Source organism: Rattus norvegicus, chromosome 2 (assembly GCF_021556685.1).
Source record: "Rattus norvegicus strain SHRSP/BbbUtx chromosome 2, alternate assembly SHRSP_T2T, whole genome shotgun sequence".
NCBI lineage: Eukaryota > Metazoa > Chordata > Mammalia > Rodentia > Muridae > Rattus > Rattus norvegicus.
Window position 1 is genome coordinate 150,691,188 of NC_141535.1, and position 23,350 is coordinate 150,714,537.

Here is a 23,350-nt window from a genome sequence, read left to right on the forward strand (position 1 = left end):
CAGAAAATGTGGTACATCTACACAATGGAATATTACTCCGCTATCAAAAACAACGAGTTTATGAAATTCGCAGGCAAATGATTGGAACTGGAAAATATCATCCTGAGTGAGCTAACCCAATCACAGAAAGACATACATGGTATGCACTCATTGATAAGTGGCTATTAGCCCAAATGCTTGAATTACCCTAGATCCCTAGAACAAACGAAACTCAAGACGGATGATCAAAATGTGAATGCTTCACTCCTTCTTTAAATGAGGAAAAAGAATACCCTTGGCAGGGAAGGGAGAGGCAAAGATTAAAACAGAGACTGAAGGAACACCCATTCAGAGCCTGCCCCACATGTGGCCCATACATATACAGCCACCCAATTAGACAAGATGGATGAAGCAAAGAAGTGCAGACCGACAGGAGCCGGATGTAGATCGCTCCTGAGAGACACAGCCAGAATACAGCAAATACAGGGGCGAATGCCAGCAGCAAACCACTGAACTGAGAATAGGTCCCCCGTTGAAGGAATCAGAGAAAGAACTGGATTAGCTTGAAGGGGCTCGAGACCCCAAAAGTACAACAATGTCAAGCAACCAGAGCTTCCAGGGACTAAGCCACTACCTAAAGACTATACATGGACTGACCCTGGACTCTGACCCCATAGGTAGCAATGAATATCCTAGTAAGAGCACCAGTGGAAGGGGAAGTCCTGGGTCCTGCTAAGACTGAACCCCCAGTGAACTAGACTATGGGGGGAGGGCGGCAATGGGGGGAGGGTTGGGAGGGGAACACCCATAAGGAAGGGGAGGGGGGAGGGGGATGTTTGCCCGGAAACCGGGAAAGGGAATAACACTTGAAATGTATATAAGAAATACTCAAGTTAATAAAAAAAATTAAAAAAAAAGAAATAAAAGCAGTTATTAAAAGTCTTCCAACCAAAAAGAGCCCAGGACAACATGGCTTAGTGGAGAATTCTATTAGACCTTCATAGAAGACCTACAACCAATATTCTCCAAAATATTCAACAAAATAGACACAAAAGGAACACAACTGAATTCTATGAAGCCACAATTATGCTTATACCTAAAGGAAACGAAGACTAGTACCCTGATTTTAGAAACAAAGAAAGAGAACTTCAGATCAATTTCTCTTATGAATATTGATACAAAAATACTCAGTCAAACTCTTGCAAACTGAAACCAAGAACACATCAAAATGATTATCCATCATGATCAAATAGCCTTCATCCCGAGGATGCAGGTATGGTTCAGTATATGGGAATCCATGAATGTAATGTGCTATATAAACAAATTCAAAGAAAAAGAACACATGATCATCTCATTAGATGCCAAGAAAACATTTGACAAAATTCAATGCTCCTTTATGTTAAAAGTCTTGGAAGTTGGGGATTTAGCTCAGTGGTAGAATGCTTGCCTAGCAAGCACAAGGCCCTGGGTTCGTTCCCAAGCTCAAAAAAAAAAAAGGAGTAAAAGTCTTGGAAATATTAGAAATTCAAGGCCCATGCCTAAACATAATAAAATCAATATACAGCAAATCAGTACCCAACATCAAACTAAATGGAGAGAAACTTGAAGACATCACACTAAAATCAGGAACTAGACAAGGCTGCCCACTTTCTTCCTACTTATTCCATATAGTACTCAAAGTCCTAACCAGCGCAATCAGGAAACAAAAGGAGGTTAAAGGGATTAAAATTGGAAAAGAAGAAGTCAAAAATCACTATTTGCAGAGGATATGATAGTGTACTTAAGTGACCCCCAAAAATTCCACCAGAGAACTACAGAGCCTGCAACAACTTCATCAAAGTGGCTGGGTATAAAATTAACTCAAACAAATCAGTAGCCTTCCTCTACTCAAAGGATAAACAGGCTGAGAAAGAAATTAGGGAAATGACACTCTTCACAATAGTCACAAAAAATATAACATACCTTGGTCTGACTCTAACCAAGCAAGTGAAAGTTCTGTATGGCAAGAACTTCAAGTCTCTGAAGAAAGAAATTGAAGAAGATCTCAAGGTTGGACCACTGAATTATAGGGGAAATCAGGGCAGGGGGTGGGAAGTGGTAGGTGGTTGTGTGGGGAAAAGAGTATAACATTTGAAATATAAATAAAAAGTATCAAATAGAAAATGAAATGAAATGAATGGAAAGAAATGAAATGGGGGACATAACAACAGATACTAAGGAAATTTAAAAAAGGATTTGGTCTTTTTTCAAAAATCTGTATTCCACAAAGTTGGAAAATGTAAAGAAATCGGAAAAGTATTATTTTATAATTATCACTTGCTAAAGTTAAATAAAATCAACTTAGAAAGTTTAAAAGACCCCAAAACTCTAAGGATATAGATGCAGTGGTTAAAATCTTCTAACCAATCAAAAAAATTTACTTTAGGTCTAGTAGGTTTTAGTAGAAAATTCTGCCAGACTTTCAAAAAAGAGCTAATGTTAATATTCCTCAAATTATTCCACAAAACAAAAACAGAAGGAACATTGCTAAATTCATTTTATGAGGCCACAATCACCCTGATAACAAAACCACCGCAAGACTCAACAAAGAGAAACACAGACCAATATGCCTCTTGAGCACTGATGCAAAAATGATACATAGAATCCATGTTTCCATAAAAAGATTATCCACCATGATCAGCCAGGTTTCAATCTAGAGATACAGGGATGTTTTAACTTATGAAAATCTGTTAATGTAATCAACTATATAAATAAAGGGAAAGAAAAAATCGACATGATCATTTCATTAGATGCTGAAAAAACTTAGGGCAAAACTCAACACCCCATCATAATAAAAGTCTTGGAGAGATCAGTGACAAAGAGACATACCTAAACATAATAAATGCAATATCCAGAAAGCCAGCAACCAACATCAAACTACATGTACAGAAATTCAAAACCGTCCACTAAAATCAGGATTGAAACAAGGTTCTTAATTCTCTCTCTCTCTCTCTATATATATATATATATATATATATATATATATATATATATATATATATATATTCATACAGGACTTGAAGTTCTAGCTAAAGCAATAACACAACTAAAGGAGATCAAGGGACTACAAATTAGAAAGAGGGACGTCAAAGTATCACTATTTGGAAATGATATGATAGTATACATAAGTGACCACAAATATTCTACCAGAGAACTCCTTTAGCTGATAAATGTTTTCTGCAACATTGCTGGATATAAGAGTAACTCAAAAAAAATTACTAGTTCTCTTCTAAAGAACTGACAATAGGGCTGAGAAAGAAATCAGGAAACACTGCCCTTTATAATAGATGCAATCAATATAAAATATCTTGTGGGAATGCTAATCAACTGAAAGGCCTATAAAACAAGAATTTCAAGTCTTTGAGGAAAGAAATTCAAGAAGATATGAGAAGATGGAAAGTTTTCCCATGCTCATGGATCAGAGGAATCCATGACCTAAGTATAACATGGCAAAAATATCTATCTTACCAAAAGCAATGTACAGATTCAATGCAATTCCCATCAGTTTTCCAATACAATTCTTTACAGTCCTTTCTGTGCAATGAAAGAACTTCTGGAGGTATCCTCACCCCTAATTTCAAGCTCTTCCACCAAGCTATAGTAATGAAAACCACCTGGTATTGGGATAGCAACAGACAGGTCAATAAATGTCATTGAATCTAAGAACTAGAATTAAATCCACATGCTTATGGACCTGATTTTTAACAAAGAAACCAAAATGTACAATTGAAAAAAAGCATCCTCAACAAACAGTGGCTGTCTAACTGGATGTCAGCAAGTAGACGAATGCAAATAGGTTCATATCTATCATAATACACAAAACTGAAGTCCTGTTGTATCGAAGTCCTCAACATTGATTCAGATACACTAACCCTGATAGAAAGAAAAATGGGGAATAGTCACAAAATACATTAACACAGGCCACAACTTTCTGAATAGAACACCAATAGGACAGGCACTAAAACTGACAATTAATAACTGGGACTTCATGAAACCAAAAAGTTCCTGTATGACAAAGAATGCTGTCATTCAGACAAGCTGCAGCCTACAGAATGAGAAAAGATCTTGACCAATCTCACATCTGACAGAGAGCTGTTTTTCAAAATACATAAGGAACTCAAGAAACTAGACATCGCCATACCTAATAGTCCAATTAAATTGGGGTACAAATCTAAACAGAGAATTCTCAACAGAGGAATTTCAAATAGCAAATAAAAACTTAAAGAATGTTCAACATCTTTAGCTATCAGTGTAAAGCAAGTCAAAATTTTTAGATCCACCTTACCCATCAGAATGAATAACCTCAAAAACACAGAGACAGCTCATATTGGCAAGAATGTAAAACAATCTTCCATTCCTAGAGGGAGTGAAAACTTGTACAACTACTTTGAAAATCAACATGGCAGTTTCCCAGGAAGTTGGGAACTAATCTACCTGAAGATCCAGCTATATCAGTCCCAGACGTATACCCAAAGGATGCTGCTCAACTATATTCACAGCAGCTTTTGTTTTAAATGGCCAGAAACTGGATGTCCCTAAACCACAGAACAGATAAATAAAATGTGGTACATTTACACAACATATTATTCAGCCCATGAAAACAATGGCATAATGAAATTGGCAGACAAATGGATAGAACTGGAAAAAAATCATCCTGACTGTGGAAACCTGTACCCAGAAAAAAAACAAACATGGAATGTACTCACTTGTAAATACATATTAGCTGTAAAGTAAATGATAACAATGCTACAATCCACAGACTCAAAGAAGCTAAGAAACAAGAAGAGCTCAAGGGGTTATGTATGAATCTCCCTGGGAAGGAAAAGTAGAAGACATTATTGGTGGAGGACATGGGGATGGGAACAGGAGGGATGAAGTAGGGAGGAGGATGGAGGGTGAGAAAAACAGGAGAGACAAGGGGAATTGAGGCCATATATGGGATGAGCTAGAAACACAGTGCAATGGCAGCTCACAGGAGTATAAGAAAGTGACTGTAGCTAAGACTCGTAGCAAAGTGGAGTGCAGAGCCTTAACTGGCCATCTCCTGTAAGACTTCTAGCAGAGGGATTAGGATACCAACCCAGCCACATAACCTTTCACGAACAATTTGTCTTGCCTGCAAGATGTGTTCAGTGAATGACTGCACAGAAATTGTGGGAATGACCAACCACTGACTGGCTCAGCCTAAGAGTTTAAGACTCATGCAGCAAGAAAAGGGCCACACCTGACGCTATCAGAATGGCTAGGATCCAGAGGTTGGATGGCCCAGACACCTAGGATAGAATCAAAGACAACTAGGGGGGAAAGTCAATGAAAAAAATGCCTAAGGATATTCTGCTACACTCAAATTGGTGTCTGGTCCCATTTTAATTAGAGAACCTTCATCCAACAACTGATGGAAACAGATGCAGAGACTCACAGCCAAATATTAGGTAGAATTGGGAAATCATGTAGAAGAGGGAGAGAGAAAGGATTGTAGGAGACAGAAAGGTCAAGGACACCATGAGAAAACCCACAGAATCAATTAACCTAGGATTTCACAGAGACTGAACCAACAACCAGGGAGCCTGCATGAGACTGACCTAGGCCCTCTGCAAATCTCTGATGGTTATATAGTTGGGTCTATCTGTGATATTAACAGAAGGAGCTAGGATGTTTCTGACTCTTGGAACTCTTTTCCTAATACTGAGTTGGTGGCATTGTACAGCCTTAATACAAGGGGAGGTGTTTAGTCTTCATTTGCTATATTTAGTTGATAGATCCATGGGAGGCTTGGCCTGTTCTGAATAGAAAGGAAGAAGGAGTTGATGAAGGTGGGGTAGATATGAGGTGGGGGATGGGTTGAGGAGATGGTGGAGGGTTACTACAGTTGGGATGTAAAAAAAAGTAAAAAAATAGAAAGATTTGATAGATTGAATAAATTCTTATTAAATAATTAAAATGCAAAAACCATGAAAACTTATAACCCCAATTTTAATGCAAAAAATAAAAACTACTATATTCTACTGAAACATTTTCAAAATATTGATCCACTACTAAATTAAAGTTCTCATGTATTTTAGTATAATATGGATTCTGTAAATTCTAAATAAAAAACATGGAAAAACATGCTACACTAAGGAAATTGGTTTTGAATATAGCAAAAATTTCAAGCGTTTTGTATTTATTTAGTGCCTGAAAAATACACTTTTCTCTATATATATAAACAAAACATTTGCTGAACAAACTAACCTCTGAAGATTCAGTGTTCCAGAATAATGTTGAGTTCTTTGAAAGGACAAGTTCATATTTAGAACTTGTGAATTTGTATTCTCCAAACTTGACAAAGGCAATTTCTCCAGCATCATCCATTTGCCAATTGAGAATATCATAATATCCATTTTTCACGTCTCCACTTCTATCAAGTTCTATTTTGCGTCCATCATGGGTAGTAAATTCCATTCTCATAATATAAATCATTAGCTAATAAGGAAGAGGAAGAAAAAAGTGAAACTAAGGAGCAATTTGTAAGTATTTAATTACTTAGGAAATAAAGATTTGTCATATGTAATTCACGGTAATTTTTTTTGCCACCTCTGTTTTTGTTGACCACTCTGATATCTACCCATCATTGATGTCAATTCAAACATAAAACATGTTTGGGTAAATCGAGATGTGCTGTGCTTATAATATTCAAACTGGAATATAAAGATGTAAAAGGAATGGAAACTACCTAATTAATACTCTCCCATTATTATTTTAATATTATAACACATTAAAATATGACAACAGAGTAAATGCAATGTTAGACATGCCGGATTAAATAATTTGTATAATTCTATTTTACCTATTTTTTCCTTAACTTTGGCCACTGGATAAAAATTGTATGTTTTTGTTAGACTTATATTAAGCTTATGCTAATATTTAGCAGTATAATATAGCCATACCAAGAGACAGGAGAAGATTTAAAATATTTTCATTCCCCTTACTCTTTACCCCACTTTCCCTCTGAAAAGATAAAGAAGTCCACAACTATTGCCTTCTTTTGAAAATTTCAAACTAGTAGAGAGACTGGACAATCAGGTACTAAAATTTAAATTAGAATTTATGTTGCTATTGTGTTACAGTTTTCTCCCAAATTGAAACGTTTCATCCTTTCAGGATAGTGCTTTAAGTGGTAAGGTAAACAACTCAAAATAGCAACAGGAAGTCCCTGAAACTGACAGAGTAAACAAGAAAAACTGAGAGTCGTTCTCAGACTATGTTAAAGTGAAAAGAAGACTCAGGCAAGTGGCAAAGATTCTTGAGAACAGACCACCTGCTAGCAAGAAACAAAAACCAGCTGAGTAGCCTGGAAGTTATTTATACCAACTTGGGAAGGACACACTTTTGAGCTGCTCAAAGGCTGTGCTCCAGGTTCCGTTTTTGTATACTGACACCCAGCTGGGGTGGCCTTGGAGATACAGCTGTCTTAGAGTCACTTCTGCTCCTTTAAGTAACCCCTCATCCATCTGCCTTTAATTATCCTCAATAAAACTCAGTGGTTTACTAAGTTAGATTATGGTGGTATCTGAACTGTGGCCTGTTTGGGGCTCCCTATCTGGGATAAGTAGATGTATGTGTTGAGTCTCCACAGGTAAAGCTTTATCACATAAGAGTTGCTCTTGTAGAAAGAATGTTGAAAGACCCTAGGGGAAGTAATGGCTGATTGACTTATGAAATTAGAAATTCTTCGTTTTTCAGAAAGAGTCCACTTTAGTTGGACTATGCAGCCAGATCCAGAGTGACATGCATGGTATGTACTCATTAAAAAGTAGATGTTAACATTAAAGTATAGGATAAACAGGCTACAATTCACAGACCCAATATTTCTATTAACAAAGAAAAACCAAGGGAAGATGCTTGAATCTCACTCAGAAGGGGAAATAAATCAGACCACTGAAATAATTGGAGGGAGTGAACTGAGTAGTAAAGGGTAGGGAGGGGAACAGGGATTGGGATTGGGAGTGGGGAGGGGAGAAGATTCAGAAAGAAAATGGAAATCAGGGGTGGGGGAATCTCTAAAAAAGAGTAGGCTTCAAAGAGTCTATGGGGTGACCCAAGCTGAGACCTCTGCCAGCTGGGGATATTGAGCCTTGAAAACCTACCTCTTGTAGCCACGTAGGACTTGCCATGGGGAAAAGTTGCCACCAACCTACCTACAAAACTTTCCACCCAAAATTCATCCTGCCTACAAGAAATGCAGGAATAAAGATAGAGCAGAGATCAAGGAAATTGGCAACCAATGACTGACCCAATTTGAGACCCACATCAAAAGAGAGATCCAGCCCCTGACACTATGAATGATACTCTGTTTTCTTGCAGAAGGAACCTAGCAGAACTGTGTTCTGAGAGGCCTCATCCAGCAGCTATGGAAAAAGAAACAAAGTCCACAGTCAAACAATAGGCAGAGCTCATGGAATCTTGTGGAAGAGTGAGGAAAAGGACTGAAGGAGTCAGAGGGATCAAGGACACCATGAAAAGACCCACAAAGTCAAATAACCTTGGCTCATGGTGCCTCACAGAGACTAAAACACTAACCAGAGAACATGCAGGGGATAGACCTAACCCCTCCACACACAAGTGTCAGATGTGTAGATTCATGTCAGTCCCTTAAGAATTCAAGTGGATGCTATCTCTGATTCCATTGCCTATGATTGGATCTCTTTCCGAAGTTAGGATGCCTTGTCTAACCTCAGTGGAAGATGATGAACTTATTCCTGCTTTGACATAATGTAACAGGACAGGTTGGTATGCAAGGCGGGATTCCTATTTTCTGAGGAAAAGGAGATGGGGAAATGTAGAAGGACTGTGAAGTGGGACTGGGTGGAGATGACAGATGGGGCTGTGATCAAGCTATAAGGTGAATAAATACATTAATTAGGAAATATATTAGAATTAAAGATAGATATTATGGAGAATGCTATGTGAAAACAGCCTTTGTCTAACTAACACCTTACCTCATTAACTTTAGGTAGGTAAGAGCATGTTTTCTTTAGCATAAACATAATCCACCACGCAGGCCATATTGTTAATCTTCATCTATACCGCATGCTGCACTTGTATTTCTCAACCAAAGGACCGAATGTGGTCACAGGCTCTCCACAGACCAACAAGACTGCAGAAGCTGGTAGAAGGAGCCCATGTGATTGAGTCTAAAATCTTAAGTCTCTTGATTATGCTAAATATTATGATCATGATCAAGGCACACAGTTAACAAAGATTATTTGCCTGATTTGTAAAGAGAAGATAATTATTCTTTCTAGTCTTTGTAGTGGGGATTAAAAACTATATATCTAAAACAAAACATGCTAACTAAATATACTAAGAAAGTGTTTCAATCACCATTCACTCCTATTTTTTTTCACCTGGCATTGTATTTTTCCTTAGCCTCTTTTCCTGTCTGTTATTCTCTATTATCATGAAAATCTGTGTCAGAAATCATGAAAAATTAACTCTTATTGCCAAGTCCATGAAATAGTCTTTATACCTTCCTTACCAAAAGAGTCAAACAAATTAATGGTCAAAGACATCCACACTCTGGACATCTACACTCTGCCCCTTCCCTAGATCAGCTTTCCCACAGTTTCACTTCTTAGTCATTATAGGATGGTAGGACACAGTTATCTATGATCATATATTTCTTAAGAATTTAGAAATGCAAGATGGTTATTAGGCATGTATCTAATCCCACAAACTGATGCAAGGAACATAATGTAAACTTGACTCTGGAGAAGGAAAAGGAGCAGAAGTAAAATAGGAAGACAAAAAAATGCAAAGGACTTTAGAAATGTCCAAGTAAATAAAAGAACTCCAAAGGTTTTCTAGCCTTGTCTATCGGCAGGATAAGCTTGAAACATAAGTAAAGACTGTGTCTTCATTTTCGTTTCTTTTAAAAACTTTAAGTTGATACTTTTACCAGACTTTCTTGTTTATATATTCTTTTCTAGTATAAGGACTTAAATTGTTTTAACTTGTTGACATACAGTGCTATGTGGAGAAGAAAAATCCCTGATATGAACTATTGATTTAATGTAGACACTATGTGATCACTAGCCTATCTTTAAAGTCTTTCCACCTACCATAATTGTCCCACTGAGCAAATTTAAAGTTATCATTTCAATGTTCAGATAAGCTATAGGATCGTTATTCAGTATTGAAGAGTATTCTTTATTGTGACAGAAATATTCAAAGGACTTCTAGTCAAATCATATTTTTGATATCAAAAGGATACTTAATTTATCAATGTGTATTATTTACAGCTTTCTTGGTACCAGGGAACACCTGTTGTTCTAGTTTTGTTTTGTTGCTGTGAAAAATACCATGACCGAAGCAATCTGGGGGAAGAGAGTTATTTGGTTTACATTTCCAGGTCCCAACCCATAGTTGATGGAAATCAGGTTAAGAACATACAGGCTTCACTACAGAAGAATGTTGCTTATTGACTTAGTCTCTAGCATTTATGATGAGCTTCTGTAAGGCAAAGGACACTGTGGTTAGGACAAAACAGCAACCAACAGATTGGGAAAAGATCTCTACCACTCCTACAACAGATAGAGGCCTTATATCCAAAATATACAAAGAACTCAAGAAGTTAGACCACAGGGAGACAAATAACCCTATTAAAAAATGGGGTTCAGAGCTAAACAAACAATTCACAGCTGAGGAATGCCGAATGGCTGAGAAACACCTAAAGAAATGTTCAACATCTTTAGTCATAAGGGAAATGCAAATCAAAACAACCCTGAGGGAGGCTGCATAAGCTCCCAGAAGGGGCAGCACAGGTCTTCCTGGTTGCTGCCGCCACAAAGAGCCCGTGGGCAGCACCCCGCGAGCGAACTTGAGCCTCGGGACCACAGGTAAGACCAATTTTTCTGCTGCAAGAAAGCTGCCTGGTGAACTCAAGACACAGGCCCACAGGAACAGCTGAAGACCTGTAGAGAGGAAAAACTACACACCCGAAAGCAGAACACTCTGTCCCCATAACTGACTGAAAGAGAGGAAAACAGGTCTACAGCACTCCTGACACACAGGCTTGAGATTTCACCTCACACCAGTGAGAATGGCTAAGATCAAAAACTCAGGTGACAGCAGATGCTGGCGAGGATGTGGAGAAAGAGGAACACTCCTCCATTGTTGGTGGGATTGCAGACTGGTAAAACCATTCTGGAAATCAGTCTGGAGGTTCCTCAGAAAATTGGACATTGAACTGCCTGAGGATCCAGCTATACCTCTTTTGGGCATATACCCAAAAGATGCCCCAACATATAAAAAAGATACATGCTCCACTATGTTCATCGCAGCCTTATTTATAATAGCCAGAAGCTGGAAAGAACCCAGATGCCCTTCAACAGAGGAATGGATACAGAAAATGTGGTACATCTACACAATGGAATATTACTCAGCTATCAAAAACAACGGCTTTATGAAATTCGTAGGCAAATGGTTGGAACTGGAAAATATTATCCTGAGTGAGCTAACCCAATCACAGAAAGACATACATGGTATGCACTCATTGATAAGTGGCTATTAGCCCAAATGCTTGAATTACCCTAGATGCCTAGAACAAATGAAACTCAAGACGGATGATCAAAATGTGAATGTTTCACGCCTTCTTTAAAAGGGGAACAAGAATACCCTTGGCAGGGAAGAGAGAGGCAAAGATTAAAACAGAGACTGAAGGAACACCCATTCAGAGCCTGCCCCACATGTGGCCCATACATATACAGCCACCCAATTAGACAAGATGGATGAAGCAAAGAAGTGCAGACCGACAGGAGCCGGATGTAGATCGCTCCTGAGAGACACAGCCAGAATACAGCAAATACAGAGGTGAATGCCAGCAGCAAACCACTGAACTGAGAATAGAACCCCCGTTGAAGGAATCAGAGAAAGAACTGGAAGAGCTTGAAGGGGCTGGAGACCCCATATGTACAACAATGCCAAACAACCAGAGCTTCCAGGGACTAAGCCACTACCTAAAGACTATACATGGACTGACCCTGGACTCTGACCTCATAGGTAGCAATGAATATCTTAGTAAGAGCACCAGTGGAAGGGGAAGCCCTGGGTCCTGCTAAGACTGAACCCCCAGTGAACTAGACTGTTGGGGGGAGGGCGGCAATGGGGGGAGGGTTGGGAGGGGAATACCCATAAGGAAGGGGAGGGGGAAGGGTTAGGAGGATTTTTGCCCGGAAACCGGGAAAGGGAATAACACTCGAAATGTATATAAGAAATACTCAAGTTAATAAAAAAAAAAAAAAAAGAATAGTCACATAGTCACATATTGGAAGGTAATGGGGTGGGGTTGGAGATTGAATTGGGTTAGCTGGGAAACTAAGTACAGCCAGGAAATGGCGTGTAGACCAGCATTAAAATGAAATGGAAATGCAATGGTCCCTGCCACTGTAGCCATTTAACATCATGTTATAGAAGAGTAAAGTAATAATGATCAGGCAAGGGAGACTTGCTGCGGGGCTGACAGGTCCAGAGCAAAGATGTTCAAGTTCTATATTTCCAGTTAAAAAAAAGTCAAGGACAGAAGTAAGCAGGACATCTTAGGTGAGACCACTCCAAGGTTGCTCAGCTTACTGGTACCAACATTGAAATTGTTTGGCAGTAGGTGAGGGATGAGAACTGTGGATGTGAATCTCTCAGATAACCCCTGCAATTTTTAGCTCTGGGCATACATCCTTTGGTTTGGCTCCTACTTATCATATGAAGACCTTATCTCTTATTCGAGTATTTTCAAGATACATGAGACTAATGGTTAAGATAAAATTTCTTGAGTGTAATGGACATTATATACAATGTCCAAAGTCATCGTGAGCTGGAGAGACATACATGCCTTTGCCTAACATGAAGTTTTTGAACCCAAGTTGTTATCTTAGTTTGCAAGTTGAAGAGACCAAAGGAAGTAACCAGAGTCACTACCTCATGCTTTACTACTAGATAATTTTAAATTTCATTTTTATGAAGAAAGACTGCCTATTTTTTAAAAGGCAGTGTGTGTTTGAGTGTGTGTGTGTGTGTGTGTGTGTGTGTGTGTGTGTGTGACACAGGTTTGTTATCATTGACAAAAGATCTAATAATTTGGTAACAAATGAGCAGTTAAAATGAACAAGCAAGTCATCCAGGCAAGTATTGTTGATGTGAAATTATATGGAAGCAAATGAGCAGTTTCAATGAGCCATTGGCAATAAAACCTTGGTTTTTTTTTTTCTCATGCTATATCATAGCGTCAAATAACTTACTTCGAAGGGGTCAAAGTTAGGTATTTGTGAGCATTTTACATCTGGTTGCGGTACATCACATCTGCTTAAACGATCCAGGGCATGAGCCAAAAGATACACGGCTTGTTTAACATTGTTTGTGATTCTTAGCTGGGATGTATCCAGATAAGTATTTTTCAGATCCTCCAGCTTCTCCTCTCCAGTGCATAGCCGATCAGACATGGCATAAAATCTGTCTTCTTTACCAGTCATATTCCCTCTGTAGTCCACATTGTAAGGCACACTACTGTTGGGCCAGGTACAGTTAAAAGCAGTTTGCCAGAATTCAATGGTCAAGACATCATTTGGATCCTTGCTAGGGTGTACATCATAAAGAAATTCTTTTAATCCAGGTATAACACTTCTCGGGATTGCAAATCCAATGGTTCCACCGAAATAGGGAAAATACTCAGGCTTTGCAATGAGAGCTGAGGTAATCCAGGCTTCACTGGCTATCCATGTCCTGTCGGTTATGTTATGATGAACCACTTCCAGCACAAAGGGTCTGAGGTCAATGTCAGTTGCATAAAGCACAACGACTTTTGCAGTGGAACTCTTTACTGCATTAATAGCTTTTTGCATTTTCTCATTGGAGTAGACTTTTGGAATGGTTTCAGAGAAAGCAACGCAGAGGTTGGACCTCTCCAGTTTTTCCTTAAAGGATTTTATTCCATATTTTCCATAATCATCATCAGCTGCAATAGCACCTACCCAGACCCAACCAAAGTGTTTGATAAGATTCACCATGGCCTCAGTCTGGATTTTATCACTGGGTATTGTGCGATAAAAAGTTGGAAACCGGAAATGGTCACTAAGAATTGAGGAGGAAGAAGTATAGCCCACCTAAAATTAAGAATAGTTATAATTACTAGAAAGTAAGAGTCAAATCTTTTTTTGTTTGTTTGTTTATCAAGATTTATTTACTTATCTTATGTTTATGACCACACTGTCCTTGACACGCCAGAAGAGGGCATCAGATCCAATCACAGATGGTTGTGAGCCACCATGTGGTTGCTGGGAATTGAACTTTGGAAAAGCAACCAGTGCTCTTAATCGTTGAGCTATCTCTCTAGCACCCTCAAGAGCCAAATCTTAAGTGACATCTTCAAAATATTGAGGAGAGAGCTTAGCAGTTCTCCCATGGCCCTCTCATCCTTCTCTAGACAATGACTTTCTACTGGATCTTCCACTTGTTGGAGATTGGGACTATTCGGCAACACTTTGGTTGCCTTATTGACACTAAGGTATCAGGACTGCCAATTGTCAAGATGAAGAAACTGAATATCACTAGTTTTCATGGGTGAGACCACAGCAGTGACAGGAAGGTAACTTATATTTGCCTTCATCCTGCTGGACGTTAGTCATTCCCCTGAGTCAGGATATCCAGACTCTTCATTAGCTTTAGCATCTCATGTGCAGTAATGATGGACTGAGTTCAAGTTCAGTCTGCTCAGTAGTAGAAGTTTGTCTCCTGTGTGCTCTCCTGGTCTCACCTCTTATTTCCTACTTCTGTACTGTTCTTTCTTCTCTAATTTTCGTTTCTTGATGTCAGGTCTTCTGAGTATGTAGTATCTAAAACTTGACTTGAGAGATATGATAATATGGACTACTCTAATCAAAGGCATAAACACTGTTGTCTTACAAAGTTAATAGAAACTCTCTTTTTAATGTACATAGTAAGATAAATGGAAAACCATATCATCTTCACTTGGTCAGTAATCTTCATTCGCACTTAGCATTTAGGGATACCTAAGCATGGAAAGGCACATTTTCTGAGAATCTTTCATGTATCCATGTTGCAATGTACTCTCTGTGTTGGTGACTTGCTCCCCAAACCATGTTACCTTCTCCACAATCCAGTCTCACTTATTAAGGCATCAATTCCAGTAATGTTCTATAACTCCCTAGCTCCAGTTGATTCCTTCGTTAATAGTGTATTATTCCTGAGTTCTCTATTCCTCTGTTCTTTTTACTATTCTTGTATTTTTCTTTGTATTCTTCTTTCTCACCATAGCAGATACATGCAATATATTATGTAGGAATGAATCTCTTACAGAAGGAATATCAGATTTTTAAAGTTTCATAAATTATTTATCATATAAGATCTTGTTACTTGGACTTCCACAGTTCTTGTTTCCCCCACAAGAAAATTAATATCATGATAACCTGTACTATTTGGTTTCTTGATATTAAAGTCATAAAGAGAATATTTGTCCTAATCTTTTTTCCTAGATTTGCTTTAAAAGACATTATGAAGAAGTATATCTAAAGTCCCTAGGCTATGCTTGAGTTCACTAGAGTTTACTGGAAGATAGAGCTCATACCAACTGCAATTTGGAGGAACTACATAAAGTCCAACACTAAGATAAATGCCAAGTCACCCACCTTTCCTTGTATTCTTTTTCACAGTACTTTTGTAGTCTCCCCACACTCACATTTGAAAACCCCCCAATTAAATACCTTGTTAGATTGGGGTTGTGGATCATTAATGTATCCTTTGTCTACAAAAGGCCACTCACTCAATTTTATCCCAAGTATCAAAACAGAAAGAAAAAGGAAAGAAAGAAAGGCGGAAGGGAAGGAAGGAAGGAAGGGAGGGAGGGAGGGAGGGAGGGAGGGAGGGAGGGAAGGAAGGAAGGAAGGGAAGGAAGGAAGGAAGGAAGGAAGGAAGGAAGGGAGGGAGGGAGGGAGGGAGGGAGGGAGGAAGGGAGGGAGGGAGGAAGGAAGGGAAAAGAAAAGAAAAAAGGACAGAGAGGGAGAGGGAGGGAGGAGGGAGAGAGAGAGAGAGATGAGTAAAATATTCCTATTATTTCAGTATCACCAATAAGCTCTCTCACCATTCCTATTAATACATTTGACGCTTTAATGACATAGTCATTGGAATATTTCTAGATCTTTTAATTTTTCCTAAGGTAAAATTCCCAGGTCCATTTTAGCATGTTAGTGTGATGATTTTGTTAATGACTCACGAGCATCAACAGAGACCCAAAGAAAAACCTGTGCCTTATTCCAGCCACCAATCCACCACCAAGTATTTACAGATGACCTCTACTGTGCTCTACACAGTACAAGGAGCACATGACCAGTAGGATGTTAATATCCACGTCACTGCCTCATAGGTCATTCAGGCAAGCCGGATTCTCTAGGAGACTGAGCAATCTTGAGCAATGTCTAAATAGACTGTGGTGTACACTGCTACGGCTTGGTTGAACAGAGTAACTGGGAAAATCCAGCCTCTATTTTGTCTCTGTAGCTTAGTTCAGGATCTCTGAACCTCAGTGTTATTTGTAATAATTTATACATGCCATTTGTATTTCTCTCTCTTTTTTTCTTTTGGGTTTTTTAAGACAGGATTTCTATGTGCAACAGCAGCCCTGACTTTCTTGGAACCTACTATTAGACCAGGCTGGCCTTGAACACATAGACATCCACCTTCCTCTACCTCCCAAGTTCTAGTACTAAAGGCCTGTGCCACAACTCCTGGCACAGCGTTCATATTTCTTTCTAAGTACATAGCACACGATTCCGAGATACCTGACTCATGTAATACACCTCCAGAATTCTTGAAGAAGCAACTGACAAAGATGATCCCCCTGATCCAATAATTCCTGCTAGATATTTTCCAGAGCTGTTTCTAAAATTGGGTTTATATTCTTCCTGTCCTGTAAGAAACACGAAAGTTGACTCCACTGTTTTCGAGATGGAGAAACAGGTGTCAAAAATCTGGTAGCCCAGAGTGTGGTTGGGCAAAATGTCCTTCCTCTCATTAATCTCCTTGATGGTGTGAATCATGGTTTTCATCCAGCGGAAACCCCGGAAATTAAACCTGGAAAGGAAAAGCCTTGGTGAGACACTGACCACTGGGGGTGGGGGATCATTGAGGAGGTGAGGGAAATGGGGAGCTTTCCAGGAAGGGAGCTTCAGCTGAGTGATTATAGCTTTTTGCTAAAGCAACAGAAGTTATCTCAGTTGTCTGAACCTGTCAATTTTTTATAAATGACAGGACAATCTTAAAGATTAAAGTATTAGTCATATTCAGTCTTGGTAAGTGTTTGTTTTATTTTTTGGCACCTATGTATCTTTTACATGCTACAGTGTTTTTAAAATTCTAGGTTTTTTCAAAAAATATTCTTCTAGTCATAATTCTCTTCGCCAAACACACGTAACTATCCCTTTGAACAGGCTCTCTCATTTAGTTGGAGGTCCCTAGGGACATGATCCTTCTGGCTTACTTTCTTCTGAACATTAAATATAATGATAAAATAGTTTTAATACATTAAATACATGTGGCAGAAGTTATTAAAAACAGCATGCAAATTTCTGTATACAATGATCCAATTGCTGCATGCATTTTACTGAGAGATGTTTAACTGAAGTTGTCTTCTTGCTGTCCTCATGTAAAAAGATAAATATGAGCCTCCTATTTTTTTATCAACATCCATTAAAAAGTAAACATTTGTCCCTATAACCTATCACCATATTGTTTTCAAGGCCTTCTACATGAAACCATACCAAAACTTCCTCTTCCTGTCCTCTTTTTCACCTGAATTCTAACTGGATTTTAACAAAAATTATGCAAAGTAGTTATGTGAGTAACTGTTTTCTTGTTATGCTCTATAGCTAGCTGTACTATTTTAATTTTATATCTTCACTTTAATAATACTTTAGCTTATACCTAAAAATACTTATGAATATTTACTATTCATAATTTGGAATTTTCCTTCCTGTCTCTGTGTAAATGCACATTCTGTTATGTGTGAAGAATACATGTCAATGACAAGTCACTCTTCTTCAGTCACTCCCCACCTTATTGTCGGAAATATGGTTCCTCATTGATCCTGGATCCTGATGTGGCTAACCCAACCTGCCAGGAAGCCCTAGTGATTTTCTTATCCCTGCCTCTGAGCACTCGCGTTGTAGAAGGACAACACACCAAATTGTTTTGTTTGAAACTCTCAAACAGGTCCTACCAAATGAGACATCTACTCAGAGTGGTCTAATTTATTTGTGCTTTGCTTTAGATTTGCTTTTCATTTAGTATGCAGCTGTTGAGTTCCTCTGGTGAGATAGAGAGAGAGACAGAGAGATAGATAGCTAGCTAGATAGATAGATAGATAGATAGATAGATAGATAGATAGATAGATAGATAGATAGATAGATAATAGAGATAGAGGTAGATATTGCAATAAAGAAGATCCTATTTTCAATTTTTTAACCAAGAAAATGTTAATCTATGTAGGGAAAAATAAATCAAGCAACATTATTAAAACAAACAGTGATGGGGTTAGATTATGAGCAATGAAATTCAAAGAGTATGCAGCCAAGACTATAACAGCTACACCAAGACTTGCAGGATTACAGAGACGTTGGGGACAAGGTTGCAGACAGACGCTGGCGAGAGGTTACTACAACTGTAGAAAGTCATTCCAACTTTAACAACATTCAAGGTCTGAAGAGATAAGTATTTATGAAGACAGTGTGTGGAACATAACACAATTAAAGTGAAGAAAAAAAACAGAAGAGACTAGAACACAACAGGCTTTACCATACTGTTACTTAGTTTCCAAGTTCACACTGATGACATCATACTTCAAAATAAGTACAGCAGTATCCTTTAAAGTAAGATAGAATTTCATTTCAAGAGCTAGAAAAATATCCACCTGCTTTGAGCCTGTAACTCTATCCTTAAATTAACTAGAGTTTTAATTAGTTCTTCCCAAAGGAATAAGGCTATTTTCCCCAAACTAAGTTATTTACAGTATTAGAAAAACTGGAATAATCCTGAGCATCCAGCTGTGGTTTATCAGGTGTGGGGGAATATTTTCTATTATTAAAAATCCTTGATTAAAGAGAAAGGACTGAAAGAGCTTGAAGGAGCTTGAGACCCCATGTGAACAACAATGCCAACCAATCAGAGCTTCCAGGGACTAAGCCACTACCCAAAGATTATACATCTTTGGACTGACCCTGGGCTCCAACTGCATCCATAGCAATGAATAGCCTAGAGCACCAGTGGAAGGGGAAGCCCTTGGTCCTGCCAAGATTGAACCCCCAATGAACGTAGTTGTTGGGGGGAGGGTGGTAATGGGGGTTGGATGGGGAGGGGAACACCCATATAGAAGGGGAGAGGAAGGAGTTAGGGGGATGTTGGCCCGGAAACCGGGAAAGGGAATAACAATTGAAATGTAAATAAGAAATACCCAAGTTAATAAAGATGGAGGAAAAAAGAAAGAAAGAAAGAAAGAAAGAAAGAAAGAAAGAAAGAAAGAAAGAAAGAAAGAAAGAAAAATCCTAGATTCAGGAAATGATATAGTAGTGTGAATGGACCAGGCAATGAAATGGGCAGTAGGCATCTTACTAAAACTGCACACAAGGGATGGGACCCTTAAAGATTAACAAGGAAAATGTCTCAATGTAAATAGGTGAGATTTGGGAAGAGTGTTGTTCATTCAATGGTTTCTATTATGATGACCATAGTATTATTAAATAGTGTATCATTTTTTCTTCAAACATAAATTATAAATTTAACTTCTGTGTGCCTTAACCAAAGCAACATATAAGACACTCATTTCTTTGTATTATTCCATTGCAATATTTTCAGAATAATACAAATTTTCCTCTTTTATACAATTTACCCAATGGTTACCAGAAACTAGTATCTTGCAAAAGTTGTTGATTTCAGAATGAAATTTCTCCAAACCTGTATTGAGTTCCTGAAGCAGTTCTTGTTATAGTAAATGATGGCACACTGAAATTTACTTTAAATTGGATCCATCCTAGCTTCCGAATACTACATAGAGCGCGGCTTGTTTCAGGTGCTCTCACCCTAGGAGAATTTGCATTACATAAAGAAAGTATAAACTACTTGGAGAACAATGAGTTTGGGTACAAATAGGGCGACTGCGGATTGTTAATAATAAAAATGAATTATATGGAATAATTTTAAAGAAGTATATTTTAAAAATATAAAACTAAGGGGTATCCACTCAAATCCTAACTGTAAAAATTAGGCAGATCTCTAAATAACGATAGTAATAAAATTAGTTTTTCCAAAGAATAGTTTTACTTTTCACATTATTTCTATCATAGGGCATATAAAATTAGTTCTTTTTTATAATTTATTTTGTACGCTTCGGTGCTATTCTTCATGTCTGGCTGTGTGAGAGTGCTACAGACAATTGTGAGTTGCCATGTGGGTACAGGGAATTGAACGGCGTCCTCTGAAAGAGAAGCTAGTGTTCTCATTGTTCTCCAAGTAGCTTATACTTCCTTCATGTAATGCAAATTCTCCTCGGGTGAGAGCGCCTGAACAGGTTGCACTCTGTGTAGTGTTTGTAAGCTAGGATGGATCTAATTTAAAGTAAATTTCATCTCTCAAGCCCCACAGAATTATTCCTATGAGGCAAAGAATCTATATTGAAAATTTTGAAAACCTAGGATATGATGGCACATACTTGTAAACACAGCACCCATAGTGCAGAATGAGGAGAAATTTTACAATTTCAAGGGTAACCTAGTCTACTTTGTAGTTCACTGACAAGCTAGGGCAAATGTTGAGGTCTATCTCTGCAATCCAAGAAGTATAACAGTATTACTTAAATTATTACTTATTGGATTTTCCATCTGAACTTTTGTAGAAAATAATCTTCCAAGGCTCAAGGAAAAACTGGAGACTAAGTCAAGTAAATTGAATCATGAAAATCTCATGTGGGGCATTATGGTAAAGAGGGGACAGCTGTGACTAAGTGATCTGCTGCTGTGACAGCAGAGTCATTATTCACAACTTCCCGCGCCATTGTAAGAATGGAACCTGTTTAGAGAGACAAAGAAAGTGTTAATTAGGGACTCAAGGCAAGCCTCGCTTTGTCAGCAAGCATACTGAAGATTGCTCCTTTCAATAATTACTCAAATATGGAGCATAAAATGGTATAAAAGGAAAAGAGTTGGGATTGGTATATATTTAATGATGAAAGAAACTGCAATAATATTTAAATGTTCCCCTACAGCTATAATGACCTCACAGCATCACGGGAAAGCCTGCCATATTAGGTAAATTGTCCAATATAAATAGTGCCAGGGCTAACTTCATCCTATTTAAATCATGAGCTTCTTCTTCTTATGCAAAAGTGGATATAAAAAATAAAGAATGCTGAGTTTTGATGGCAATTGTAGGTGACAGGGTTTTTTCCTTTAATTTTTGACATTCTTTCCGTATCTAAACATCTCATTCTCTCTCTATGTAAGATATGTGTACCTATATCTATCAATATCTCTAATTTTATCTCTATATCTCTATATTCCCAGATATTTGTTCTATCACAACTATTTTTCACAACAATTGCTATATTTGAGTATCAGTAATTCCAGTTTTTTGATATGGTATCTCTCAGGACACAGCAGTAGGGACAGATTTTCCTACAGGTCAGAATCCTATCACGAGCCTTTCCTCAGACACGAGGCAGAGTTCCCGGACTGCGCACTTGAGCTTTATCTTGTAACAATGAACAGTGACGCTGCAGCACCTCTGCTTCTCAGATCTCAGTGTTCACACACAGCAGCAGAGGTCTGAACGTGTAAGTTTTCTTCTGCTAAGGAGGTATGCAATTCCTGGTTCTATATGTCTAACAAGCTTTTAGATACTGCTGCTGCCAGTCCAAGAGAATCTTCTGAGAAGCAACTTTCTGAGTTACAATTATGTAAAAACTCCCCCCTATAAACTGAGATGAAGTAAAATAAAACCAGAATGAAAGAACTTTAACTTGAATCCAGACTCCATGTTAACCACTCTTCTATGGCTACCGAAATTAATATGAAAAGAAAAAAAGATTTAATAAAGGCTTACCCCTCGCACATGGCTGATTCTGGCTCCTCATCAGGGTCAATTTTGGGGATGGTTCTGTAGTGAACAGGAAATAGTCCTCCAATAACCATGGAGTGGTTTTCACTATCTACGTATCCAGTCAGATTAAACTTGCGAAGCAGCCTGCATGTCACATTCTGGTCTTTATTTTGAGCACTTGATTCAACCCATAAAAATAAAGTTAATTGGAGAATCAAGCATTTCTTTCTGCTATCCATTTGGATATGGATAATTCTGAGGATAATAAAACTTTGAGTTTGTAGATAAAGTGTTGAAATTACACAGGATTTAAGGATGTTCCTTGATGAAGTGTAAGAGTATGTATGTGCCTAAGCCAGTGACCAGCTTGCGGCTCCTTGCTATATAATTTCATGTTGTAAACAGATATCACAATCACTTACAATTTGTGGATCTGGAATAGGAGCTGAACAGTCCTCTGAGAGGAGACAACTGAATATCCTATATGTTTTGCAATAATAAATAATGGCAGAATCATTGGCTTAAATTTGAAAGTTATTTTAATTTGTGAAACTATCCCCTCTTATTTGTCACAGTCAGCTTCAAGTCTCACTGTAGCCAACTCCATGGTTTTCTTTACCTCAAAGAAAGGGAAATATATCATGCTTTATTGCAAAGTATCAAAATAAGCAAGGGCAAGTCCAAGCTTTGTCTTCCAGGTACAGAAACAACTGAATGGAAAACTGTAAGAAAATATATTTCTTTATATTATCTCATTGAATATGAAAACATCGTTTCTATTTCTATAATGAATAAGAATATGCTAGTGAAAGAAATCCCTTTGCATTTTAAAAACAATTCTCTCTCTCTCTCTCTCTCTCTCTCTCTCTCTCTCTCTCTCTCTCTCTCTCTCCCCTTATAACCCTAATATATTCTGTTTTTCACATGATATCCTTAGGGTCACCAGTCACCCTGGCTACACCTCACGATGATGCACATTGACTACCTCCACCTCATCCTCATTGTAAGATTTCTTAGTGGTTATCTAAGCATAGTCCATCTCCACTGACTCCAGATTTTCCCAAAGAAAGGATTTTACTTTTAACTCACTGGTGAACTATGAACCCAAGCTTATTTCCCCACAGCTGGCTCCGCCTTCCTAAGTCACCTTCATTCCCCACATAAATGTAGTCTAGATTCTACATTTTCCAAAGTGTGGGTGCCT

The 23,350-nt window shown here is 38.2% G+C and overlaps 1 protein-coding gene across 3 annotated transcripts in view; it reads right to left on the reverse strand.

Moving 5' to 3' along the window:
- The window catches only part of Vom2r47 (vomeronasal 2 receptor, 47), a 35,781-nt gene extending 13,396 nt beyond the window's left edge, over nucleotides 1-22,385 (reverse strand). Inside the window, exons 1-4 of one of the 3 annotated variants that reach the window (XM_087628589.1) lie at nucleotides 22,159-22,385; nucleotides 16,842-17,133; nucleotides 13,290-14,150; nucleotides 6,250-6,480 (exon numbers count right to left, since the gene is read on the reverse strand). In XM_087628589.1, coding sequence (XP_087484715.1) covers nucleotides 6,250-6,480; nucleotides 13,290-14,150; nucleotides 16,842-17,133; nucleotides 22,159-22,385 — 1,611 coding nt within the window. Of the gene's footprint in view, nucleotides 1-6,249; nucleotides 6,481-13,289; nucleotides 14,151-16,841; nucleotides 17,134-22,149 lie in introns of those variants that run through there. The other 2 variants (XM_087628578.1, NM_001099506.1) reach the window with 2 other exon arrangements.
- Nucleotides 22,386-23,350: the final 965 nt, after the last annotated feature.